We start from the raw sequence: 24215 nt of genomic DNA on the forward strand, positions 1-24215 counted from the left end.
GAAATTTTACTAGTTAAAAAAAAGTTCAAGTTTCATTCAATCAAGCATTAGCAAACAGGACAGAGAGGATTTTTCCACCTCCTACCAGTCCTACAAACAATCAAAAGCAACAATAAAAAAATACCCAACAAAAACCATAAATGAATTTACTCAACAAACAATCAAAAGCTTATGTTGATCTTTCAAACTTGAAAAGGATTTGCAATCTAACACTGATTTGTTCAATAATTTAAAGAGTTTTTTTTATATACTTGGAAAGTCATATAACATATCTATGTCCAGGTGTATATTACACATGGATCTTGAATACAAGTTCTTAAAAATAAAAAAGGAAATTGGGAGCAACATAAGTAACATGGAGCTAAATAGTTAAAACATACCCAATAGCACTCGCAATACTATTTTAGGCATTTTGACCTCTTGCATTTGCATCCTCTTTTGTGCTTGGCTGATGGTGTGTTCATCTTGTCAAACACCTATGAAATTACACAAATTTAAAGGGAAAAAAGTGTAGGATTATAGAATTCATAATTACAGTAACATTAGGGGAATCATTAGATGGGTTAACAATAGGTGGAGTAAATGCGAGAGGGTTACACAATTCAATTTGATGTCGAATATCAAGAAAAATATCCTCATAATCTGGCTTGTTCAAACAGTTATCACATGCACAATAATCCTTGCAGTAAACCCCTGCTGCAAAGCACTCACAATAACTGCCAATCACAACAAACAACAAAACTCAACAGATGTTCCAAACATCTTCACTTTTACTTAAATTCTTAGCTCTTTTACTTTGTTTTTCATTTTTTATAGAGTGTCTGAATGGCAGAAATGATGATAAGTAATTGAACTTGGAATTTGTACATTAAAATTGAAAATATATGGGAAGAGGAGGGTAAAGTTTCCACAACATGACAACAGAACAATTGTATTACACTGTTGCAAAAAACAGTACATGTCCTGAAATCGATGGTATTGCAGCCAGCACAAGTGTGCTACAACCTAACCTGAAGACAACTTTGGACTAGAAGTATCGACAGAAAAACTAGTTGTAGAAGTTGAGGAATTATGGACAGCTCTTGTGTGGCTGATGTTTGGTTTAGTGAACCAAGTTGTATACAGAAATTGTTTGTGAGGCCCCACATGGTTACATATTAGCCTAATCTTTTGTCTCTCTCTCATCCATCTCAGCACGATCTTCATGTGCCTCTTGCTTGTAAGTCCTCTCAATCCAACCTCCTGAACTCATAAACACATTTCTACTCCATTATGTCAAGCACAGGCAAGTAAAGCATGAAATAAACAATAGTGCATGGAATTCAAGATCCTAAAATTAAGCAACAATAAAACTGCACTGCCCTTACTTCACTCTTGAGCTTGGCTTAATTAGATGTGGAAACAACAAATATAGATACACAATGGATACATATTATAGTCTAGTAAACAACTGACCTTGACTCGTTCCCAAGTATCACCGACGGTGAGGGGCCCATGCTCCTTGAGAATGTCAAAGATGACTCTGGTTATGGTCTGCGTTTGCTCTGGCGACGTTTTCAACTCGATTGGCTTCATTTTCGGCTTGGGTTTCGTCGAAAAGTACCGAATCATACTCCCAAACATCTTGTCTCCCTAAATTTATAGTAGTTGAGTAGATGAGGATGAACTGTGTTTTATTTTATTTAAATAAACTATAACAATCCCTATGCTACTTCAAAATAGTTAAACTATTTTAAACCAACCAAAAGCATAAATTACAAACAAATCACTTTCTGAAACAACAAAGACAAAGAAATCCAAAATCCATTTATGGGTTTATAATCCAAATTCACTCAATTACTTACAACACAAAACAAAAACCCAAATTGGAAACCGATTCAGTCAACCATCCTATGATCGACCCGTAATTCCAAACCAAAAGCTGTGTAAAAACGATAATGGCAAAGATTCAAATGACAATAATATTTAGGAGAAGAGAAATAAAGAGTCGAGCTGTGAAACAAAGGCACGAATTCTTACCCGGGATCTGAGCCGAAACCCAACAAACGAAGATGGAATGAAACGGTGGAGTTTTATTGCCGGAGATATATCAGGAGAAGAGAGCTTGAAATCTGAGGTTAGTCATAAACCCTATAACAAAGGAGAGTGAAGCTTCATTTCTTAGTGGCTGGTTTGTTGGATTAAAGTAGTGAATGGCCTTAGAGTTGGCTTGTTGGATTTATTATAAAAAAGCCCATTTCAATTAAAAAGAAACAATAATTTATAAGGTTAATGAAATTTTTTGTATATATTTTGGTCCCTAAAATCACCATCCGGTGTAGTTCAAAACCCAGTCATCCAAAACCTAAGGGATCTACAGCCCCAAACACTGAAACAGAAGCCCAAAAACACCAGCCCAACCCTAAACCCAAGCCCCTAGACCCCAAACTCAAATATCCCTGGAATGGGATATACCAAGGCCGGGGTATTCTTAAATAGGATATCCCCAAACCGCGATATCCTTAGAATGAGATATCTTCGGCTGGAATAAGTACGATAGATAGTCCAGTCCAGACACGTAAAAAATTTAAACCGGATACAAAAATAACTTAACCGGGCACTAAAAGTACTGAACCGAGACGGGATATTTTGGGAATATTCTTAGAATAGCTTATCCCGAAACGAGATATGACGGGGATATCCTTGAGCAGAATAAGAACGAAAATTAACCCAGTACTTATTAAAACTTATTAAAACGTTGTAGTGAAAATATTTAATGTGAAATTCTCTGAAAATATTTAAAAACTCAGTATGATTTAATTAATATTTTCTTATTCCCTCAACAAATGTAATGTTTTTACTGGTTGAAAAAGGGAAAATGAGAAAACAATAAAAGAGAAAGAAACAAGAAAATGTTTCCATTTATTTTCTGCTAATCAGTTAGGGTTTTAGGGTAGATACTATAACATATCTTCCTCTAAAATCTTATTAATAGGACTCAAAGAATTGCAAGAAAATGTCCTTAAATACAAGGGAAACAAACAATCAAAAAAAAACCATATAACGGGCAATAAACTATAAAAAAATGACAACATCACAGGATTTAAAAAGATGAATATAAGCAGTGTTTCATAAGGCTGAACACCAAAACGAATAATAAAAACACACTGAAAAAAACAAAAAAAGAAGAAGCATAAATCTGAAAATTAAAACAGAGATGAAAACCACAATACCCACATTAATAAAAGAAGATAAGCATAGGTCTGGAAACTAAAACGTGAAAAGAAAAAGTTAGTAGAAGTGACAAAGAATTGAGCCAGAGGGGACTAGCCCCTAAAATTTTGAAGCTCCCTAGCTTGTGGTATCCCATTCAAAATTGGAATACTTACATGTTTGGGCCTCCTAAACTTTCAAATTCTTCCCCAATTTTTAGCATTCTATTCCAAAAATGAACATTTTCTATTTTTTCCCCTCTTGAATTTTTTGAACTTCCTTAAATACCATACATTTTTTAAATAGGGTAAATTTATATTTAGTCCCACTTAATTTTTAACCTTTAAGAAAAGTATTATTTGATATAATAAATTTAGTGATAGATTTGGTTTATAGTTCATCAATCATTATTAGCTTAATTTTATCTATTTACCTTTCCAACCAATCAAATACATATTAACATTAATTATTGAATTAATATTCTTAATCTGATGCTTATAAGAATGAAAAGTAAAATTAAACCATTACAATATTTAACAGAAATTATATATTTACATGATTTACATTCTTATGATCATATATAATCTTTTTCTTGTCCTTTCTTTTTAAAAAAATCAGTGCAAATTGGGGTTTGGGGTTTTAGTGTTACTGATTATAACAATAATAGACCTTCCATGAAGGATTCAAGCTCTATTTTAACCGATCGCCAGATTTGGAACAATAAATTTTTACTTATATTTGAAAGATCGTATCTCATAAAGCTTGAGTGTTCATGATAATACTACCATTCATAGGAAAAACAAACAATTTAACAGTGGGTTGAAAGAGATAAGGAAATTGTAGGGATCTACTGTAAAAGGAAATGACATGAAGGCCATCACAGACATTTTCGTCGAGATGAAAACTAACATAAGATACACAACACAAGAAAAATATGAATAACGATTAACCAAAATACAAAACTTACATAAACATCGAGACTGACCAGGCTCAGAGACGGCAGGATGATTTCTCATCTGAGCTAGCAGAAAAACTTGGATATAAATATATTGGCATCGATGTATTCGAAGAAAGAACTTCAGAGGCCTTATGATATGTGGTCATTGATTGATCGCGGATAAAATCTGATGATACAGAAAACAGTAGACAGTTAAACTTCGGGCATTACCAAGTTCTGATTGGCAACAATAGTGTAATTATACAGAAACCCAACAGGCGAAGAAGAAAATATGAATATTGTTAAAGTAGAAATATAAGACAGAACTGGTTGAAGATGATAAGATACCTTATCACTGAAAATGCAAAAAAATCCAGTCCCATATATTTGTCGAGTTCCTAACAAAAGGTAAACACACCATTTAGTAGGCACACAAACAACATCAGCAAAAAGGAAAATAAGTCTCAGGTCTTGGTTTTCAAGTGGGAATAACATCACTGACATTCAATGCATCTAGGGAGCTATCGTTATCAGAGATAAGTTTTTGAAGGTGTTCATCCTTCAAGGCTTCACGGACTTTGATGCGATCCCAACTGCATCACGTTATGATACAACTCAACGTCATCGAGAGTGGCCTAAGCTCAAGGGGCCTAAGTGCAAAATGAAGCTGTTTCTAAACGAATCAATTCTACTCAAATTCACGATTGGGCATCAAAAGACTCAAATCATTCACGAAACGAGTTCGTATCAGACTTCATTGGAAGAAGCTGCATGAGAGAACATTGTAGATATAGTAGTGTGAAGCGAATTAACCAGATTCAGCATCAAGACCGTTTGTCTAAAGGTTCTCTGGCTCTAAGTCTCTAACATCATATAGATAATGAAATCATTTTGATCATGCAAGCTAGTTATCTGAAGCTGGAAGGCATTTAAGCTTCTACCATACAACTCAATCTGGTGTACAATGAGGCCATAAGAATCAATTTACCTGATGTGGAAAAATGCTTTGGAACCCGACATAAAACTTCATGCAGACCAAATCTAGCTAAAAGCAATGCCATCGGCCTACTATAAAATGCAAAAATTATTCTACCACAAGTCTACCACAATACCCTTGGAATATCCTTTTAACGCATTTTGAATCATCTATAACCATCATCGATATATTGAGCTCTAAGATATCTCTATGAGATTTCAGTATTTCTCTCATGGATACGTTGAATTCTTATCGAAAGCCAAAGATCTACCGGCAATTCCAATTTATGCAGTCATTCCATGATTATATTTCCAAGTTAATCACAGATCTTATGACAAAGCTTTCCTTCATACATTTTGCATTTTTTTTGCACTTGGATATCTTGATTGGGTAGACAAATATCAACGAGATGCCAGTGCATAAATTATAATGAGTGGATTCTTTTTCAGACATTTGCTCAAGTGACGTTCTTCCCCCCACTTTAAGAAGGTTTTTACTACCCAAGCTACGATTAGATTAAAAAACATACACCAATAGCCTGCATCTGCATAATTTGTAGCACTTCACTTGGGTCATCAACTTCTAGTTTCCTTTCCACCTGAAATCCTGGATTAGCACCTAAAATAAACAAAACAAACAATGTTTGAATTTTGAAGGTCTCCAGGAAAAGAAAGGGGGATTTGATTAAGTTGTTGATATTAACACACCATGATGACAACAAATTAATTTGCACGTATGAGAATGACATTTCATGAAACTAAGTTCTGAGTAGTGATTATCTCCACAAAACTCATCGTGAAGCAACATATCAAGCATGCAAATGTAAAACATGTTTCTTTGCCCAGGCTTTAAAATCATAAAGGCCCTCACTTGGTTAGATATAACCAAAAGCATTTGTTTTTAAAAGAAATGGTAGCTATTAAAAGCCTTTATGAAGGTTCTTAAAAAAATGTTACTAGATATTGAAGCTCGTAACATAAGCATATATGAAAAGGAAACATGAATAAGATTCAAATGTTAAAGCAGACTATTCACTAGGAAAATGAAACATTAAAAGACGACTTTCCTATTAAATCTTCTGAAAAACTTCAAATAAGCATATATCTAAAGATAAACATCAAACACAACTTTCGAATTTTTAGATCACCAGAAAACTTTCAGTTAATGAACAAAGTACTTACTAGATCTTCCCAGGTGATTCTGGCTTGACATTGGGGGTCACTGCATTGTCAGTGGACTCTGGCTTTACACTAGTTGTTACAGCACTATCGATGGACCCTCCATTCACACCATGGATTCCTGCATTATTCACAAACTTGCGTTAGTTTTTAAATTTGGCCATTTTGGAACCACAGAGCAAAGGCCAACTTCAGCTAGAAAACATAGGTAAAACCCCTTAGCTCTGTTATTTTCTGTTGACCTGAACTTGAGTGGAAAAACACATTGGTTAAATTCGCAGTGGGTTTCCAATGACATAAAGCTCAGTATGGATTACTGAACAGACCAGAAAAGCAGTGTCAATACTGCTGATATTACTGAAACAGAAACAGAATTCCAAATTTATCAAACCGCACTTGTACAAGGAAAGTGGCCTTAAATATATATATCAACTGTAGATTAAATGAAAACAGCCAAGTGTTCAAGTAATTGAAAAATATTCCCTGACCTTAAATATATATAAACAGTAGATTAAAGGAAATCGACCTCATTTAACACTCAAGATTAAATTTATCTTTACTTGTTAAACTTACCAGTAAACAGAAAGTAGGCTTCCCATAACATACCTAAAACTTGATAGTCCAGAAAATTAGAACATGACGTTGTCACATTGTCCTAATCAAATTTCCACATCAACCATTAATTCACTGATTCGGAAAATTTTGAATTAACCCCAAAACACCACAAGAAGATTGTTCAAAGAATCAAATTCATGCAAACTAATACGATGAAAACCGAAGTCATTAACCAATGGCTTAAAAAAGGAAAAGTGACCTCAATTTTGTTAGTTCCTTCTCCTTGGCAGGAGCCCCTCTCTTAAGTTTGGCTGCTTGTACAAATGTAGACGGCCTATGAATTAAGTAGATTTATTTATCATGCAGTTCTGACTGCTAATCCCATTAAATAGAAATCAATGTTACTTAAATCACTTGCTGCAAAAAGAAAGCAACATTTTCCAAAAGCTTCTTAAAATATGAATTACACAAAATCCGAAGCCACTTTTTTTCTGATAAGGTGCTATCCTAGAAGACATGAGATTCTCCAAACAGCTTTGAACCGACATTAAGAAAAACAAAAACACTTACAGATATAAGGAACACACCCGTTTAACCATAAAACAGAAATGAAAAGGCAAAAGGCAAAGTTCAAGTTAAAATTCATACTTGAAAATCAGTCTACGATGAAACAGGAGATTTCGAAAATCACATAAAAACAGAAACGACTGAGAAAACTTAGGTTTATCTCTCTCACGGAAACTGTTTCCCTACTGTAGCGTGTATGTGTTTTTCTTTTTTGGCCTCTCGTAACCCAAAACTAAAAAAGAACGAGAGAAAAAAGTAGAAGAGAGAGAGAATCAGTGAAAAAAAGGGGAACTCTGGAATGAAATGATGGGGAAGGAAAGGGATTTGAAAAGACTGAGGACAACGGGCATCTTCTTCTCGGAAGATTTTTTAAATCTCCGATGTATATTTAAGGATTTATGAATTGACATGTAGAAAAATTTCTATTTCTCTACATATTTGTCGGCCTTTGTTTTATGTATTTTATACTTAAGATATAAATTTTCAATATATGTATATATTTTACACTCTTTAAAAATTATCATATTCTTAATATAATATTATTTTTATTATAAATAATGAAAGGCACGACTTCATAACTTCAAAACGACTCAATACATAACTTCAAATTTTCTCTGAAAATTTCTAATCTTTCAATTATCAAATTCAATTTTTAAAATTTCTTTCAAATATAATTATCAATTTGAGTTTTAAAATACTCAATTACCAAATTTACTTCCACCTGATTCTTAGATTCTCGAGATTGATTGGCATCAGAGCCAAATTTATTTCCCTTCGCTTCCACCCGATCTTTGGGATCGATTAGTATTAGTATTCAGAAGTGGTTTTAAGATAACTCCGGTACTAGTAGCTGTGGTCAATAAAAATTAAAGAAGGGATTCTCAGATTCTGTTTTGTCGTGTTGTTCTCTGTGGATACACAACATAATTAGGGTTTTAATTAGATTTGGATTCAAGATTCCTTCTTCCTCTTCATTTTCCTAAGCAAGCTACGGAGCAGGCAAGTCATTCTTTCTTCCTGGTTGCACTTTTTCTATTTAATAATTGCACTATCTTTATGCCTTTGCAATAAAATTGTTAAGATTGTTCTTTGTTTTGGGGACCTTTTTTCCGGCTCATTCTTTTGTTAAATTTTAAGAGATTCTAACCTACCTGCTAAACTTGGGGCCTTCTTTTCCCTTTTCATTTTAGCTGTCATTCTGATTTCCCATTCGCTTTCATTTTCTTACCTTTCTTCCTTCACCTCATCTGGATTTTGTGGTTTTCTAATTAACTGATTCGATTCCTTGAGAAAGTGGACTGCTCAGTTGTTAATCACAACTATTTTGTCCTTTCTTCATGTTTAAAAGAAAAAGGAAAAGAAAGCTAAATATAATATGGATGTGTAGGAGGAGTTTTCAACCTTTCATTAATGGAATTCGAGATAACTGACACCAAGGAAAATGAAAACAAGGAGCGCGAACTAGTTGTTCCAGTATTAGGTGCTTCTAACTTGAACGGTGGAGATCATCCTGTTAGTCCGCCGCTTCAGCAACATCCTTCCTCTCCTTCCCCCGTGCCCATGGAGGCTAACTCCATAACCTCTCACACGGGGCATGCCAATGCTGGTAGGAACATACAACCACATTCTACTCCAGCTCACCACTCAACGTGCTTACTTCCTGTTTCCAATGATCAATCGTCACTGAAGCCTGATGTAGAAACCACAAGCAATGTGAAATCTGAATCCTCTTCTATTTTTCATTTCAAGACCCACACTGATTCTACCTCCGATCATATTCAAGCTGCTGAAGCTACAACTGATGTCAAAACCGAAACCTCTTCTGTCTCACCTCCTAAACTCACAGAAAATGCCAAAACTGAAACTTCTTCTGCATTAACTCAAAGCAAAACGAATTATGATTGTAACCCCATACCAACTTGCCTTGATGAACCTGAGCCACTTACCCCTTCTCCATTATTTTCTGATATGGAACTACTGAAGGAGAAAGTGGAAGATTTGAAGAATGGGGATAATAAAACGGAGTTGCCTACAACCCCTGTTAATGGGAACAACAATTCTGAGCTCTCATTTTTTTTGGATGACATTCATTTTTCCGATGGCAATGAGTCAGGAACAGAAGAGGAGCAATCAGTCTTCATGAAGCAACTGGAAATTTTCTTCAAAGAGAGAGGCATGGAATTTAAGCCTCCTAAATTTTATGGGGAAGGGCTGAATTGCCTTAAGTAAGTTTATTGGTAATTGCATTACTTTTTTCATTTTGCAATTGCGATGTGTTGGGAAGTTTCTATCTGACTGACATTTATACACCTTTATGGGGGATAAGGTTGTGGAGAGCTGTTACTAAATTGGGTGGCTATGACAAGGTATGTGTGTTTTGCCTTGATTTACTTTTAAATTTATAAATTTAACATGCTGTTTACCATTCTACTTCAATGAATTGTATATGGTTTTAGGGTGCCAAGTTAGACTCAAGTGGAATAATTTTAATTTGCCTTGTGCTTGAAATATTCAGTCTTGGCTCCAATTCATTTCCACCAGCAAATTTCTTTTGTATTTGGATCTTGTTTGGCATTTTGTATACAAACTGTTTGGAAGGTACATATTGTTTTGACAATATGCTGTTTCAGTGGAATATTAGTCCAAAATCTTGTTTTTGCTATTTTATGTGGGTTAAATTCTACTGTAGAGAATTGTTTTCTCTTGCAAGTTATGCAAGGTCTTTGTTTATATTAGATGAGTCATTGGCAAATGCTACATTTCTACTTATATAAGCCATTACTTTTTGAGAACTTAGATCAGGAAAGCATACAAAATTCAGCATGGTTTATTGTACAACATATTCATTCTGAACTCAGTCCTCTTGGGAAATACATGCGCGAACACACACGCAAATGCACCTAGCTACCCACACCCACACACTTGCACTCACTCACATGCACACACACGCACTCACTCACATATACACATGCATACACACACACACACACACACACACACACACTCACATGCACACATGCATGCACACACTCATTTTTAAAGAACTTCTCTTAAACTGTGTGCTATGTATATCATGCAACTGTTTGTTGTGTGGAACTGTGGACTTCTCAGGTAACAACACTATAAATTTAACTCTTCTTACGTATTATTTATCTGTTGCAAATGTGGATTAAACGACTTTTTGCCTTTGGATAGGTAACTTCATGTAAATTGTGGCGGCAAGTTGGAGAATCTTTCAAGCCCCCAAAGTAAGGGGCAAGATGAAAAGTTATTTTTAGTCTTGTGTAAATATCCTTATTTAAGAGATTGATAATGTAGTTAAATCAATTACTTATAAAATCATTTATGAACTGTAGTTCTTAAAAATATTGCTCATTAAGAAGTGAAGATGTTGTATTTGCTATATTGAGTTCTCCCCCTTCCCCCCAACCTAACCCAGTAACCCCGAGTATCCACAATATTTATATCTTTTCTGTTTCCATTTATGCAGGACCTGTACTACTGTTTCATGGACATTTCGTGGTTTCTATGAGAAGGTATTTTACATTGCAAATCATGCATACTTGGGCAAACAGTTTTACTTCTCATCTTTTGTTTGTTTACGTTCCCTAATGGGTCTACAGCTTTAGTTATACTGTTCTCTGTACTTTGCAAATTATGTTGTATGGAATAAAAGAAAAAAAGAAAAAAGAGGGGGGGGGGGCAGGAACTTCCTTTCAGTATCTTCCTGCTCCATTACTGGCACATCGAATGGAGGGCTTTTTTGGTGACATATCTTGGCATGGTATGCCATGTCATAAGCAGCTCTGTGACATCATAATTTACTTTGTGACTCACATATATTCTACGCAGGATTGAATTTTAAGCCTTGTTTCCTTCATATAATTTAGACAGGTCTATGCCTTGTTTTAATGCTTGTTCAGGCACTCCTTGATTATGAAAGGCATAAGACTCGTGGGGCTGAGCTTAATATACCTATTTCATCGCAAGCAGAGGCTATGAATGTTGATAATCAGGTAATATGAACAATCTTTTCATCTCAATCAGAGTATATGGATGTTGAGAATCAGGTAACATGAACTTTCTTCCACCATCAGATTATTATTTCATTAAAAATAAAGAATTTAGATTGTGGTAACTATATGTAAAATTTGTATGGTGATATTCTATGCTATCCAAAATTTGTTACATAATGCATCCCCAGTTAGAATAAGTTCTATGAGGTTTATATTAAGTATTCCTTTCAGCAATCTTTTTGGCGCTCTTTGTAATTAGGCTTCAGGATCTGGTAGAGCACGAAGGGATGCAGCAGCACGTGCTATGAGGGGTTGGCACTCACGTCATTTTCGTAATTGTGAAGTCAGTGAACCAATAATTAAGGTGTGCCCCCCCCCCCCCACACACACGCACACCCTATTTATCCTTATAGTCGGAAAAAGATGAAAAGAAGAGCCGTGCTTCTATTTCTGTGCGTTTTCATATGTAATCTTTTGATGATATATATTGCAATTTATCCTTTTCTTGTAGGATAAGAATTCTATTTCTCAACAAAAGCGTGAGAAACAGCTTAAAAGCCTGGGTATATCATTTAAGTCCTTTAAACTGATTTTTCTTTCTGGCTGTTTTAAAGCTGGATTCTTGCATATTAATGCAGGCCTGCTTAAACGCAAGAAACCATCGTATTTGGACTGTGCTGTCAAGGCTTCATGTACTAAAGTATTGAAGGCACAGTTAAGATCCATGTTATGTTTTATGGATTTTTACTTTCTACCACGGGCATTAACAATTTGTTTGAGGTGAAATAATTTTGTGTAGCTTCTTTGAATGCAACATGTTGACTTTATTTCTTAATTGGCTAGTGTGGAGACAGCAGTGGTTGATATTGGATCCCCAGCAGATTGGGTTAAGATCAATGTGCAGAAAACTGTAAGTTTCTATGCCCCTGATCTCCAGAAGTGGTATGGTTTCTGGTTTTTAAAAGTTTAACTTGTTTTGGTTATGCAGAAAGATTGTTTTGAGGTCTATGCTTTAGTTCCAGGCCTTCTTCGTGAGGAGGTCAGTGAACAAACTCGTAAAACTATGTAATTTTCATTTTCTTCTTGTGCACATGGTATGAACCAATTCTACACAAAAATGCCTTGCATTGTACCAATCGCCATTCAAAGATTGGCCTTAAAATGCAGCTTTATTAAGCATTTGGCTTTATGGAGCATGTGAATGTGATGGTGCTGCTTTGGGACTTATATTTCGTGGTAGTAGCTAATGCCATTTTCTAGGCAATGAAGCTAATGCTAAATTTCTGCACTGCCTAAGGAAGTTCTTATTTGGTTATCTTGCAATTTCAGGTGCGTGTTCAATCTGATCCTGCAGGACGCCTGGTAATAAGCGGTGAACCTGAGCATCCAGATAATCCTTGGGGTGTCACACCGTTCAAAAAGGTGTGTACAAGAAGCTAAAAGAAAATAACTTATTCTAAGAATATTGTTACAATTGCTTTACTGACTGAATAAACTTTCCTTTGCATCTTTATCTAGATTTTCATTATCATGAATACATCAGCATGCAATATTTTGTTCTCTTCTTTTAGTTTCACATCCATGATACTGAATTTTCTCTAAATAATAATTATATGAATGAAAAGACTTTAAAATTGATTGATACCATTTATTTCATATAAAAGAACATTTTTAAGGTATCCTTGTTTCCTGACTGCTTGTTCAGACTAGTATTCATCAAAATTGATTAAACTTGAAATGCCTCTAATATAATGATCTTTCAAACTTCCCGACAGCTATTTTATTTTGATTCATCTGCATAGGCATCTTTGTTTTCATTAATTAAGCTTTTATTTGAAATAATTTGATTATATGTTGAGCTTTTAAAGTGCCATTTAAGAAATCAATCACTATGTTCATTTATATGACTAGTCAGACTCAAAGCTGCTATTGTAGCAAATGTTAGGTTAGGGACAGTCTAGAACTTTTTTGCCAAATTCTTTATTGAACTCAAATTTTATGGTGGCTACAATGCACTGCCCTAGTAATTCATTACTGCTGTTATTTCACCATTGTAACTTGCATCAAACCAGCACCTAAGTTTTTGTTAGAAGTAGCTGCCGAAATGGAAGCTAGCACCTAAATGTTTCATGTCTGCACATCTGCTTTCACTTTATTTATTTATTTGCCTCATTTTAAGGGTTTTCTTTTTTTTTTTTTTTTTTGTCGTGTTAGGTTGTCAACTTGCCCTCGAGGATTGATCCACATCAGACATCAGCGGTTGTAACCCTTCATGGACAGTTGTTTGTACGTGTTCCATTTGAGCAAAGCTGAGTAGTGGGGGTAAGGTGTGGATGATTGAAAGCCTGTGGCTCATTTGTGCGTCCGTCCATGTAGTGTTTATTCTCGTTTTCAAAGTTAGTGTAGTTTCACTTATGTCGTCATTTAGTTGAAGCCCTCTTTATAGTTTACATTATGTGAGATACAGATATTATGATCTTAGGGGCCTCTGCGTCAAAGTTAGGGGCCTCATTGACAAAATTCCATTGTCAAATTGACATGAGGCTCCTATTTGTTTGATTGTAATGGAAATGTAACCACGGTATATCTATAACAAGAGGTAATCTATGTAAATAAAATATAAGTAATTTACCAACAGTTATATATTTATATGATTTTATAATTGTAATGTATTCTTTAAAAGGATATAATTTATTTTTCTGGGTTACTTTTGATTTAAAAATAATTTAGCAAAATTAATTGATTAAATTTACTTTTACTAATAAAATATATCAAAATCATTTTAATTTTAATTCTAAGTTGATTTGGTTCTAATCTAACTAGATACATTTTAATCAAGCTAACTTGACAATTATGCTTTGTTTTTAGCTATTAAAATTATGATGCCTTCAAAGAAAAAATAATTTGGACTTTGGAATTTATAATATAAAATATATAAATTTATTTTTATAAAAAATTGTATAATTTTTTAATTTTTTTATTTTGACATTTTAATTAGTTTGCCTTCTAATTTAATTTTTATATACCATACCTTTTTCCCTTTTAAATAAATTTACGTTTTATATTTTTCAAGCATTTCATAGAAAAATAATTTTTATTACCAAAGCTGAGCCGTTGCATAGGATTTTCTGGGATTTCATCTACTTTAAAATTGTTAAAAAATATTAAAGCAATTATTAAGAAAAGTATTAAAATACCAATATATCATTGCAAGACAATTATTAGAGATGCCCAAAAAATACGTGTTCAATGACAATTAATACAAAACTACATTTCCAAGGTTCATTTATTAAAATATCTAGATTAATACATTACATGTTCGGTAAAACTAATTACTAAAAGCATAAATCCCCAAAACCTTCAAACTTAATACAAACCCTATAACACAAATCTTGCCTCAACCTACGTATGTCTGAGTAGAGATAATAATAATAATAATAATAATAATAATAATAATAATAATAATAATAATGTGCGTGTTCTACAAATGTCACAGGTCTAATTGTAATATTTCTAAATGTACAATGGAACATATTTAGAGTATTTTAAAAATCAAACCCACAATATATAGGTTAATATTTTGAATTGAAATGGATATGGATTGCTAATTGAAATATGAAAAGCGTGTAAATGATTACAGGGTTTGAAATGATACAATAACGGTAATGGTGCTCGTATGAACTTAGTAAATGATTAGAATACAAATGACAAATCATTAGGGTCACAAAAAGGAAAACTGTTGTTTCATCAAGAACTTATATGATGATTTGAGATCCAACATGTGTTGCGGATTGATCCTAGAATGTTCCAAAATTACTTTTAGGGTCCCGTAAACTTGATTTAAGGCTCATAAGTATAATTTGAATATAAATCGAATGTTTCTGTTTAATTTTAAATGTTTATAATTGTACTATAATACTTCGCAACCCTAATCTGACGACAGAGACGGATTAAGAGTGTTACAATATGTGTTGATAAATGAGGTATGGTGTGAATGGTATTTAAATAGCATAATTGAGCTTGAAATGACATGGTTAAATGTTTATTTGAATGGATTAAAGGCATAATAGTTAAATTTGAATAGAATAGGTTCAATTAATACGTTTCGGTGCTAAATTGTGACATATTGGGTTGGTTGATATTAAAAATGGTTAAATGAATGTTTTGGTATGTGTTTTGGTTGGTTTTGTGCAGGCACAAGTGTGCAAGTATACATCAAATAATTTTGTTAGTTTGAAATAGGTACCAAAAGACTTAATTTGTGACAAAACAGATAGAGTCCATATCGCGACATTAAGCGATGGTCGTTGTGACGAGATTTGGGTTTCAAGTCACGGCGTGACAAGGAATCCCATCGTCATAACAAGGCCAAGTCCATACATCACGTCGTGACGAGGAACTTCCTCACGTCATGACGTCAACTTGAAATTTTGAAAATGTTACAATTTGATCATTGTTCTATCTTGGGCTTACTTTAGATAAGAGGTAGTTTAAAGTAATTATGCATTGATAAGTTTATGTTTGCATGTATTGTGTCGTAAATGAAATGTTAAATGTTAGTAGTTGTTCCAAAACAGTTATAGCATATTGTAGTTCGAACTCGACGATTGAGTCTAGCGACGGGTGTTACATCGACGGTGGTGGTCAACAGCGGTCTGGCAGTGGCTGGTGGTAGTTGTCGGCAATGTCCCGGTAGTGGTTCGATGATAACAACGACGTCAATCGTAGCGGCAGCGAAAGTCCATGATGGAAATAACAGTTCAATTGTAGATCCCTTCAATGATTTTCAAGTCATTTGTGGTTTAAGGAAGAATCTCATAATTAAGAATATTTGGCTTTTAACCAGAAAATACTAAGTATGTTTTGGAGTAACCATTGTAATTTTATTTTTCTAGGATGAAATCTGACCGCACCCCCAACATGCGTGTGTCAGGGCTTAGAAAACTGTAATTAGTTATAGAAATTATGTGTGGTGTCTGTAAGTGTACAAGTCAAATTGTAGTATAGTTTTATTATTTACAACGAAATATTTTGAAAGTCTTCCGAGGATCGTATCCAATGAAAGTTTTTTTAAACTTAAAATAGAATATTTTGGTCACACAAATTTTTTTCTCAATTTAGTCACTCTAAATTAGATAATTGTGCGAATTAGTCACATTCGTTAAAATTTTTGTTTTCTTTTAATGATTTGTTGACATAACACATTAACTTATTGAGTGACTGACATATGGCATTTTTTATTAACTTTTGACTAAAATTTAGGGACTTCTCTATAAATTTTAGGTGGAAAAATTTTAGACTAATTATAGGGAGGTTCCTAAACTTTTGTCAAAAGCTAATAAAAAAATGTCATGTGTCAGTTATTCAATGTGCTTATGTGCCACATCAACAATCTGCTAAAAGAAAACGAAAATTTTTAACAATAGTGATTATTTCTCACAATTGTCTTATTTAAAGTGACTAACTTTTAAAAAAATAAAGTAACCTAATACAAATTCTATTTTAAAGTGACTATGATGTAGTTTATTCGATTTATTTTCAAGCAAGGTGGACCATGAAATTGGGACTGATGTTTTCATGTTGGTCTATAATGTAATTGAGGTTTTTTTTTTTTGTGAGCAGGGTGAACCATAGTTTAAACGTGAATGAGAACTTCCATTTTTATAATGAAAGAAAGAGGACACAACAATATGAATATGGTGATTCTACAAAAGATCAATAATGGAGTTGCAACAATACAAGCTGAACATATTGGAAAATATGTCTGACATGTGGAGGTGAATAATAGAAGTGTGCAAAATTTGATTTTATTCAAAAAAATCGAATTTCGAGTTAGTCGAATTGAGCTATTCGAGTCAACTCAAATAAGTACTTTGAGTTTCGAGTTCTAGTAGAGTTGAATTTTATAATTTGAATAGCTAAAATAATTTGAATAACATATTGGTATAAATACCTCTTTGATCCCTGTCAATTTTGAAAATAACCAAATTGATCCCTCTCAACAAAAATTACAAAAAGAAATTCAAAATAATTTTTAAAATCAAAATATTTTATAAAAATTTCAAAATTTATATATCTTTTAAAAATATAAAATTTAAAAAATTATGAACAATATATAAAGTTAAAATTCTAAAATTTTTCTAAATTTTCTAAAATAAGTTTTCTGAAGAATATGAAATTATTTATACTTATTTTAATTTGACAAATTTTAATTTTTTAATTTAACTCAAATAATTTTATTTAATTTGACTCTACTTAAATTTTATTTCATTTTACTCAGATTCGAAAAATTTTCAAATTAAGTATAAAATATGATTCGTTAACTTGATTAACTCAAAATTTTATCACTCGATTTAATCCAATGCTTCTAGTAAGGAATAGAGAGTGTTTTCTGAACCTATATACCTCATTGTCGGTTTTGTTCGGTGAAACTGGGAGGAGGTGGCTAGCTGGTGAGCAATTGTGGACCAGAGAGGAGGAGAGCAGTACGAGGCAAAGTTAAAAAGTTAAAACACAAGGAAGGTAACAGGAAGGAGGGCCTGTATCTCTTAGAGCGGGAAGGATCGATGAAGATAAAAAATTGCATTGGTTTGGTTTGTTAAGATTTTGGATGGTTGGTCCAAAGTCAGGGACATGGACACCTGAATGTCATGTAAGAAGATGCTTCATACTTGAGCCACTGCCCACTGGGCCACACCAACTGGTAACTCCTTTCTCTTTCCCTCTTACCTACTTTATTGTTTCCTGTTTCAAATTCTAATTTATTCAAATCATCCAAAAATGTTTTATCAACCTACTTACCGTTGCTCTGACTCCGTTACTTTCATGTTTAAGCAGCTTAAGCCAATATAAATGCTTCCAAAGGTCGGCAAATATTTGTCTATACTATGCTAAATACACCCTCCAGCCCCGCTCTGTTCACCACTTCACCTTCAAACTTGTTAACTTTATTTTCCTTCCAAAGTCCATCCGTTATTTCTTCTTTTTAAATATTGTTTCTTCATCCCCGAGCCTCTTATTGTCTCCCATAAAACAATGGAGGAGTGAAAAAGAAAGGTGTGGTGGGTGGAATTCGCGCTTTTCTTCTTGCATTATTCACTTTGTCCATCTGTTTACGGCCACATTATATCACTCGGTACGAGGCATTTCACAAATTTTGGTCCAATATAGATCAATTCAGAGCAGCAATTAACTATAACCACTTATCTCTGCTTCTCTTGTAATTTTCAATAGCAGTATTCCTATTCTATTACAAAAAAAAAAAAAAAAGAACTTTTAAGTGTTGTGTCAGAGCCTCAGAGGTGTGTGTCTACCGCCATAATTTCTAATATTAGATCGATGTGCATTACTGACTGTGATCCTGAGAACATATACAATTAACAATTAATTAAGGTCTAGGTCTCAGAGATACCTCGAGGTACCCTCATATGAATCAGGAAAAGTACAAGTAGTATCCTAGCTCCAAAAGATGATGGGGGTGCCTCATGGGCTTTGCTTAGTTGTTACATTGAATGTGTATTGTTAGGGAAAATGACCACTACGGTTAATGGGCTAGAAAGGGCCACACTTGTGATGCAAGCGCCCCTTTAGAGGAAAAAAAAGGGTTATCTTATTGTAGGATCCTTTCTCGGTTTGCTTAATTATGTATAAGGCTTTGTTTAGGTGTGCAAATTTACATGTAGCATAATTTATGTAAATTAAAATTTTCATCCTTGAGCAGGAGTAGTGGCTTGTTTTTGAAAAAGTTAGAAGAGTCGATACGATGAGGATTCTAGATTTGTTTGTCGTTGCTTCTATGCCAATTATGAAGGTGCTCATGCTGACAGCACTTGGTTCATTTCTTGCCTTGGATCGTATAGATGTTATGGGGGAGAGTGCAAGGAAGCAACTGAATAATGTAAGTGAAAATGTATATGCTTTAAGATTTCTGTTGTATGCGTAATATTTGTCACTGAATATATGATGGGAAAAGTTCAAAATGATTTGTTGATCTGAGGAACTTCAAAACTAAGAACCACACTTTTGTCTTCGATGATCAGGTTGTTTTTTTCGTGTTTAATCCTGCATTGGTCTCTAGCAGCTTGGCCAAAACGGTTACCTTTGAGAGCATTGTATTGTTGTGAGTACATCTATATTTAGTAACTATTTGCTTCGGGTGTTTGGGTAATTTTTCTTCTAACGATTCAATATTGTAAAGCGCAGGTGGTTCATGCCATTCAATATCCTGCTTACATTTATTATTGGCACAGCAATGGGATGGTTACTAGTAAAAATTACAAAAGCTCCTCAACATATAAGAGGTCTTATTCTGAGTTGCTGTGCAGCAGGTATGTAATATACATACAAAGTCATACAAACAGCACATATATATATATTATCTACTTGATTTTAGATATACATGTTGAAGCTGACTGACTCTAAACTGATTGACAAATATGTAATGGCCAGGGCGTCGTGATACATGGGTTTCCTACAGAAATCATGTGTCGGTTTTATCTTAGGTTGTTTTTGTTAGTATCGCCTTTTTTTCACACTGCACAGATGACACTGGAGGGAGAATTCAGGGGAAAAACAACGCTTCAGAATCAGTTATTAGACACATTAATTTATACCTGCCATGCACAATTAGACCTGAATCACGTTCTATTATTAATTTTACTTCCTTCACATAAACCCTAGTAGTTACATTTTGGGTTAATTTTAAATTGAATAGGAAACGTGGGACACTTGCCCTTAATTGTCGTTCCAGCAATCTGTAGGGAGAAAGGCAGTCCCTTTGGAGCTCCTGACATTTGCCATACGTATGGAACGGCTTATGCTTCACTTTCCATGGCGGTATAATAATTATTCATTTATGGGTAAACTACCAAAATAGTCACTTTTGTTTCACTCAAGTTACATTTTAATCACTTATGTTTGAAATGTTACGTTTTAGTCACTTATGTTAATGTGTTGTAATATTTTAGTTAATGAGCCGTTAATTGCCGTTAACAGTATAACGGTAAGTTGACGTAGCACGTTAAATTATCATTTCGAACAAAAATTTTAGATTAAATTATACAATTTATCCCCATATTTTTTCGTTTTGAACAATTTTTTTCTTTTATGCTATTTTAAATTTCCTTTTTTTTCTTTATTTTCCATTCTCTTTACTTCTTCCTCTATTTTCCTCTTTTCTCCATCTCTTTTAACATAAAAGAAAAAAAAAATTAAAATTATTCAAAACAAAAAAGAATTAGAGACCAATTGTATAATTTATTCTAAAATTTTCGTTTGAAATGATGATTTAACTTGCCATTTTAGTTGACCGTTACACCGTTAATGGCAATTAACGCTCAGTGACTAAAATGTTACAACACGATAACGTAAGTGACTAAAGCGTAATATTTCAAACATAAATGACTAAAATGTAACCCAAGGAAAATAAAAGTGACTATTTTGGTAGTTTACCCTTCATTTATCTATACCTAATTATCTGCTTTTATTACTTGCTTTTGTTAATTCGGCCATAGCCAAAGCCATTAATTGTCTCAAACAGCAGTTATCTGCATGCTGGAACTGAGTAGTTAATTGGCGTGCATGTGCGGTGTGCCTACCTTTCTGATGGCTCACTGCTCCCAATTCCACCTCCACCACCAGACTATCGCTAGAAATTAATAGAAAGAAACATCAATTTATTAAGTTCCTTAATTTCTTTTTATATTACTTCTTTCTGATACTTTCAGATTGGAGCCATTTACTTGTGGTCATTCGTGTACAACGTTGTCCGAGTTTCCTCAGCAAAGGTCAACAAAGAAGTTAACGGAGATGATTCAACTAGAGTTATGAAGTCTACTGGCACAGGAGGCATGCCATCGCCAACCTTACCTGATCAACAGAATTACTCCGAACCTCTTCTTCCTTCCAAAAATTGCTCCATCTCTGTGTATACACATGAATTGTCGTTTTCATGCGCCAAATCAAAGGGAACTGTCAAGGTTACTTGCTAGCTCCTATCTATCTATCTATCTATCTATCTATCTATATATTCTCTAGCATTATCCGTTTCTATCGTTAAGATGCTTTTTTTCGTTTTCTTTTTTGGCTCATCGTTCTCCACATATACATAGTCACTGATAATGATATCAAATCCTACGTAATCTGTTCATGAAACCAATTACCAATGTTCTCATACCACCCAACCATGTTTGAAATCTATTTTTCCAGATATGGCAAGTCACGAGTGTGGATGAAGAATACATACATGCATTAACATGTATATATGTGCTAGAAAAATCACGGAATGGGGATAAAATTAACCGATATATGTGATAGAAAAAACAGAGAATGCAAAACCATGCATGTTGTTTACACCATGAACTTGATCATCAACTATGATATTTTTCTTTTCTCGATAAACCAGTAAAAGAGAATTAGGAACAACTGTTTATACCATTACCAGAATGCATGCTAGTAATTTCAAAGTGATGCTATTTGAAGGTACCGAATCTTTTACATTTGGATATATAATCTTGTACCAAAACATTCATGCGATACCTATTCATGCACTGCACGGCACTGAAAGAGAGTCGAATTTGAAATCCTACGACATGACAGACTACGGCACTCTGTTCATTTAATATCTGGAAGATCTCCCGTGTTGTACGTTGTCAGTTGAGGAGTTTCATTTTTATCTATCTGGATCACAATTTGATTTCTTGTAATATTTTGTTGCAGGTATCGGATTTCGACAAGACCTGGCAGTATTTAAGGATAATTTCTCGAAAACTCAATTTGAAGGCTATATTTGCACCTTCAACTACTGCTGCGGTATCTTATTGAACGCTTTATTAGTTCCAGTATATTTTCTGTAATCACCTGTTCTTCCTAGTTGCCACTAATATAACAAACATAAATATTACTCAAGTAAGATATTCTCCTATATATCCGATTCCAGTCCATGCAATTCATGGCTCTAGCTAGCTAGGGACTACTCTGTTTCATTAGATCCGGAACATGGAGAAAAGGTTGACAAGTTGTTGATTGAATCTAGCAAGGAGGTGAATATAAGATAGCAACTTTATTGGTTTGGAGTCACCTGTAAATAGCTATGACTAATGCTTTCCTTAGCTGAACAACTTTAATTTGATTTGATGCATACTGGCCATCATATATATACGTAGATGTATGGGAAAAATAGTATTATATTTGATGTATACAATGATTTACTATTTCCTTGATATATCATGTGAAGGTTTCCTGACGAGGAATCTTGTGACTCGCTCACTTCCTGGCGTTGTTGTTTCCTTGCGCAGTTTATTGGGTTCACTATGGGTCTAGTTCCCCAAATTCGAAATCTAGTAATTGGTGGTAATGCTCCCTTCCATGTGGTTCAAGACTCTGCTTCCCTGTTGGGGTATGCGTTATCTATAACTTCCATCATTTACTAAGCTGATTATATTACATCATAATTCTGAAAAATGTCAGTCTTGTCAAGCTGGTAGAAAAACCTTATCTTGTTTGATTTGTATTTTGATGCTGTCAATCTCTAAATGCAGAATTTTTTCCCACTTAAATTTCGTTTCTCGACCTTAACTCACTCCCTTCTTTTTCGCTTTGAACGTTTGATTTGCAGGGATGCAGCCATCCCGATCGTGACCCTGATAGTGGGAGGAAACCTTCTAAGAGGCAAGTGGTAGTTCGATCACATGATGATATATTATAGTTGTATTGTGTTGGTCATCCATGTCCATATTCGTACCCATCGACCCGCATATATACATGTTAGTCTGTTTGTAGTACTGGTCCCATTTTAACTTGAATTTTTGAGTGATACTGATCAGGTTTGAAAGGACCAGCTGGTATTTGCATGTCACTGGTAATTGGAGTAATTGCTGTTCGGTATGTTTTGCTCCCCTTGTTGGGCATTGTCATCATAAAGACTGCAGTCCGGTTTGGTTTGGTGCACTCCGATCCATTATATCAGTTCATTCTTCTGCTACACTACGCACTTCCACCAGCAATGAATATAGGTAGGTAGGGAAGCATATCAGTTCAATTGGCTGGAGTTGATTTGATATATATAAGTAATACAAAATTAATTTTGAACGAATATATTATTATGAAGAGGATAATTAGTGTGCAACCACATGCAGGCACAATTACCCAATTATTTAGAGCTGGAGAGAGCGAATGCTCTGTGATAATGCTGTGGACATACGGGTTAGCCTCAATTTCACTTACACTCTGGTCGACTGCGTTCCTATGGTTAGTGAGTTGATTAAATTGGTAGTTGTTCTCAAAGTACCGAATTATTTTGGAGTTGTAAGCTTGTTATTGCTACCTAGCTAATTACATTTGCTTGAGATCTGCAACGTATCGTTATCTTTACGACTTATTATGGCTATCTATGCTCTGTGATAATGCAGCGTCTTTAATGCATTTAATACATGTTATTTCTACTTTAATGTTTCATTAGAAAATAAACTAAAATGGTAAAAATATTACAGAGACTGCGTTGCATTTTAACTCCTTGAAAAGATGGACAAATCGATCTTTATATGTTAGATGAAAGAGTAAAATAATCCTACAATTAAACTCCTCCACAATCCTTAAATAGTAGGATAAATGTATTTTAGCGCACTCGAATCATATCTTACTGCATTGATAATAATGTCGATACTCATCAAGGTAAAGCTCAATCGGTTCTACAATTAAATGTTTATTTTGGTATTTTATATATAAAGTATAATAACTAATGTATTTTTATTCAACTTGGTCCTTAATTTTTTTTAATTTTACTCTTTTATTTGAGT

General features: G+C 34.0%; 3 protein-coding genes across 12 annotated transcripts in view; 2 read left to right on the plus strand and 1 right to left on the minus strand.

Annotated features, from left to right (window-relative positions):
* Nucleotides 1-7801, minus strand: part of LOC105765759 (uncharacterized) — a 38128-nt gene extending 30327 nt beyond the window's left edge. For all 7 annotated transcript variants that reach the window (XM_052623921.1, XM_052623916.1, XM_052623910.1 and 4 more), the window contains exons 1-9: nucleotides 6287-7801; nucleotides 5635-5723; nucleotides 4632-4722; nucleotides 4478-4527; nucleotides 4160-4316; nucleotides 2020-2130; nucleotides 1456-1632; nucleotides 1011-1242; nucleotides 381-716 (exon numbers count right to left, since the gene is read on the minus strand). In XM_052623921.1, coding sequence (XP_052479881.1) covers nucleotides 652-716; nucleotides 1011-1242; nucleotides 1456-1623 — 465 coding nt within the window. In that variant the 5' untranslated portion in view covers nucleotides 1624-1632; nucleotides 2020-2130; nucleotides 4160-4316; ... (2 more) ...; nucleotides 5635-5723; nucleotides 6287-7801 and the 3' untranslated portion in view covers nucleotides 381-651. The remainder of the gene's footprint in view (nucleotides 1-380; nucleotides 717-1010; nucleotides 1243-1455; nucleotides 1633-2019; nucleotides 2131-4159; nucleotides 4317-4477; nucleotides 4528-4631; nucleotides 4723-5634; nucleotides 5724-6286) is intronic.
* A 177-nt stretch (nucleotides 7802-7978) lies between these two features.
* LOC105787373 (AT-rich interactive domain-containing protein 6) lies at nucleotides 7979-14070 on the plus strand. 2 transcript variants are annotated; one of them, XM_012613728.2, is made up of 13 exons: nucleotides 7982-8404; nucleotides 8793-9630; nucleotides 9732-9771; nucleotides 10601-10653; nucleotides 10896-10941; nucleotides 11329-11421; nucleotides 11681-11785; nucleotides 11933-11984; nucleotides 12060-12135; nucleotides 12265-12331; nucleotides 12410-12460; nucleotides 12751-12843; nucleotides 13636-14070. In XM_012613728.2, the coding sequence occupies exons 2-13, from the start codon at nucleotides 8816-8818 to the stop codon at nucleotides 13732-13734; spliced, it is 1590 nt and encodes a 529-aa protein (XP_012469182.1). In that variant the 5' UTR covers nucleotides 7982-8404; nucleotides 8793-8815; the 3' UTR covers nucleotides 13735-14070. The 2 variants fall into 2 exon arrangements, with proteins under 2 accessions (XP_052479856.1, XP_012469182.1); XM_052623896.1 differs by lacking the exons at nucleotides 12060-12135; nucleotides 13636-14070 and having other exon boundaries at nucleotides 7979-8404; nucleotides 12751-12826.
* A 3917-nt stretch (nucleotides 14071-17987) lies between these two features.
* LOC105787379 (protein PIN-LIKES 3) lies at nucleotides 17988-23861 on the plus strand. 3 transcript variants are annotated; one of them, XM_012613735.2, is made up of 11 exons: nucleotides 17988-18124; nucleotides 19142-19318; nucleotides 19461-19540; nucleotides 19624-19748; nucleotides 20135-20256; nucleotides 21147-21398; nucleotides 22138-22230; nucleotides 22716-22816; nucleotides 23036-23088; nucleotides 23244-23432; nucleotides 23556-23861. In XM_012613735.2, exons 2-11 carry the CDS (start codon nucleotides 19184-19186, stop codon nucleotides 23678-23680), a joined length of 1275 nt encoding a protein of 424 aa, XP_012469189.1. In that variant the 5' UTR covers nucleotides 17988-18124; nucleotides 19142-19183; the 3' UTR covers nucleotides 23681-23861. The 3 variants fall into 3 exon arrangements, with proteins under 3 accessions (XP_012469189.1, XP_052479864.1, XP_012469188.1); XM_052623904.1 differs by lacking the exon at nucleotides 17988-18124 and adding an exon at nucleotides 18254-18477; XM_012613734.2 differs by lacking the exon at nucleotides 17988-18124 and adding an exon at nucleotides 18255-18556.
* Nucleotides 23862-24215: the final 354 nt, after the last annotated feature.

This window comes from Gossypium raimondii, chromosome 2, assembly GCF_025698545.1.
Source record: "Gossypium raimondii isolate GPD5lz chromosome 2, ASM2569854v1, whole genome shotgun sequence".
In the NCBI taxonomy this organism is placed as follows: Eukaryota; Viridiplantae; Streptophyta; class Magnoliopsida; order Malvales; family Malvaceae; genus Gossypium; species Gossypium raimondii.